Source organism: Macrobrachium nipponense, chromosome 15, assembly GCF_015104395.2.
Source record: "Macrobrachium nipponense isolate FS-2020 chromosome 15, ASM1510439v2, whole genome shotgun sequence".
In the NCBI taxonomy this organism is placed as follows: Eukaryota; Metazoa; Arthropoda; class Malacostraca; order Decapoda; family Palaemonidae; genus Macrobrachium; species Macrobrachium nipponense.
The window spans coordinates 88,925,029-88,927,528 of NC_087208.1; the positions used below are offsets into that span (position 1 = coordinate 88,925,029).

Genomic DNA, 2,500 nt, shown 5'->3' on the forward strand with positions numbered 1-2,500 from the left:
AGTTCTCCATTGGCTTCACATGTATGCTGTCCATGTACAGAATTATTTTGTTTTCTTCGTGGATATTCTGTCTTTTTTTTTCTTTTTGGAGCGGAGGAAGGAGTAGGGAGGGAGACATGTTTAAACCTTGTTTCAGATTTTTTTTTTTTTTTTTACTATCAGTAAGTTGCCTTTACATTAATCTTTTTCTGGTAGCTTGTATTGCTGACATCTTCATAACAAGGTCAGCCATCGGAATGGCACATCTCTGAGGTGGGAGAGATATTCTGAGGTCACTAAGTATAGAAGTAGACAAAGTATGCGAAATAATAAAGACGTCTCGAGCAAAATGGAACAAATAAAAATCATCTATCATACATGAACCTGAACCGCCTTATGTTCCTAAAAAAAAGTAAAATTTACCAACAAACTGAATATGTAAATAGTTGTTACTATGTGGTCGCAAGCATTCTACTATATAATGGTCTTCATTGAATAAGATGAATATTTAAAGAAAACTTATATCAATCACGGTATATATTAAGAGAACTCGCGGGTATTTTAATGATTTTACCTTGAGGTATAGACTAGCTTCATCGTGGACTGGATTGTCTGCATAACCTGAAAATGAGGAAAAATAGTGTTTATAAATATTATTTTGATTAGGTGACGGTCAAGTGACCGGATATAGGGAAATTTTATATAATATCTATATAATATAGTTTTATAAACTATAAATATATATACACACGCACACATACGCGCATACACCACATCTATCTATCTATCTATCTATCTATCTATCTATCTATATATATATATATATATATATATATATATATATATATAGAATATATTATATATATATATATATATATATATATATATATATATATATATATATTATATTATATTCTAATCTATCTATCTATCTATACATACATACATATATATATATATATATTATATATATATATATATATATATATATATATATATATATATATATATCTAATCTATCTATCTATCTATACATACACATACATCATACATACATAATATATATATATATATATATATACTATATATATATATATATACATATATATATATATATATATATATATATATATATATATATATATATATATATATATATATATAGATAATAGATAGATAGATAGATAGACAGATAGATATATATATATAAACTAGCTGACAAACCCAGCCCTACCCAGGAAAACTCGTGAATGAGAACTGATCAACTCTCTCTCTCTCTCTCTCTCTCTCTCTCTCCTGTTAAGATAGTTGCTTCGGGTACATTTACCCAGCATTTTTGACATTTTATATATCACCACTTCTCACCCCCATTCCTATTGGAGATGAACTTGGACTTGAAGGCCATTGAGAATGGTTCTATCCATCCCAGTGACAGCATAGCTATGGATTAGACACATATCAATCATTTTTCACATTTTATATTTTACCCCTTCTCATCGGCCACCCCCCCCCCCCAACAAACCACCCTCCACCATTTCCAATCAAGGCTGAACGTTTACTTGAAGGGCATTGCAAGTGTTACTATTCATCTCAGCGATCTTGAAAACTATGGATTAGACACTAATATCTGCCATTTTCAGTTATTTTTACATGTCATCCCTTTCCCACTACCTTCTCACCCTCTCCCCACTGGGGCTGAACTTGAAATTGAAAGGTAATGGGAGTGTCAACATTCATCTTAGCGACCTCAAAAACTATGGATTAGACACTAGTATCTGTCGTTTTCAGTTATTATTACAGACATGATGTTTTAAGCAAAACATGAGTGAAAACATATTATTGCAAATTATTCTAGTAAATAATATTCCTTTAATAGCAGTATTTATGAAAATGCATTTGAGTTATGATAAGCCAAATTCCAAATCACATTTACAGTATTAAAAATTATTTGGGAATCAAACACGGAAATTGTAATGACTCTTTGAGGAAAATAAAACTAGAGGAAAGAACATTGAACACGAGGCCAGCAATTATCCTGTCAATTTACCCTTAAGAAATTGGACGTACTGTTGACCAGTAGGTTGCCCAGTGCATGATATTAAAGTATTCAAGCTTATTGATAGCTGCCATAACATTATATATAAAGCAAACAAAAAACCAGACCTCATAATAACAATTAAGTTGTAAATAGATGATAAATTATACTGTTCAAAAATCAGTTTATTGATAACTTAAAATGGATTATAAGGAAATCATGTTTAATCTGCTTATTCACGAGGAATTTTCGTACAGAATTACACGGTATCTCCTATATTATTATCTGTATACCAAAGTGTTAGGAAGAATGTTCTTTCTTTGTTACTTAGTTAGCTACGGTGTTTGATTCTTATCAATGATTGTCTGATAAACGTTCCACTTAGACAAAAGATGTTTCTTTTCCCAGAGGTGCAAGCTAGGTTCCCATAATTTCAAGTAGTTTTCCCAAATATCCGAAAAGCATTCAGACGTAACTCATGTTACT

At 30.4% G+C, this 2,500-nt stretch overlaps 1 protein-coding gene across 1 annotated transcript in view; it reads right to left on the bottom strand.

Annotated features, from left to right (window-relative positions):
- The window catches only part of LOC135195097 (uncharacterized), a 7,734-nt gene that overhangs the window by 1,151 nt on the left and 4,083 nt on the right, over positions 1 to 2,500 (bottom strand). The window contains exon 2 of the mRNA XM_064221475.1: positions 554 to 600. Coding sequence (XP_064077545.1) covers positions 554 to 600 — 47 coding nt within the window. The remainder of the gene's footprint in view (positions 1 to 553; positions 601 to 2,500) is intronic.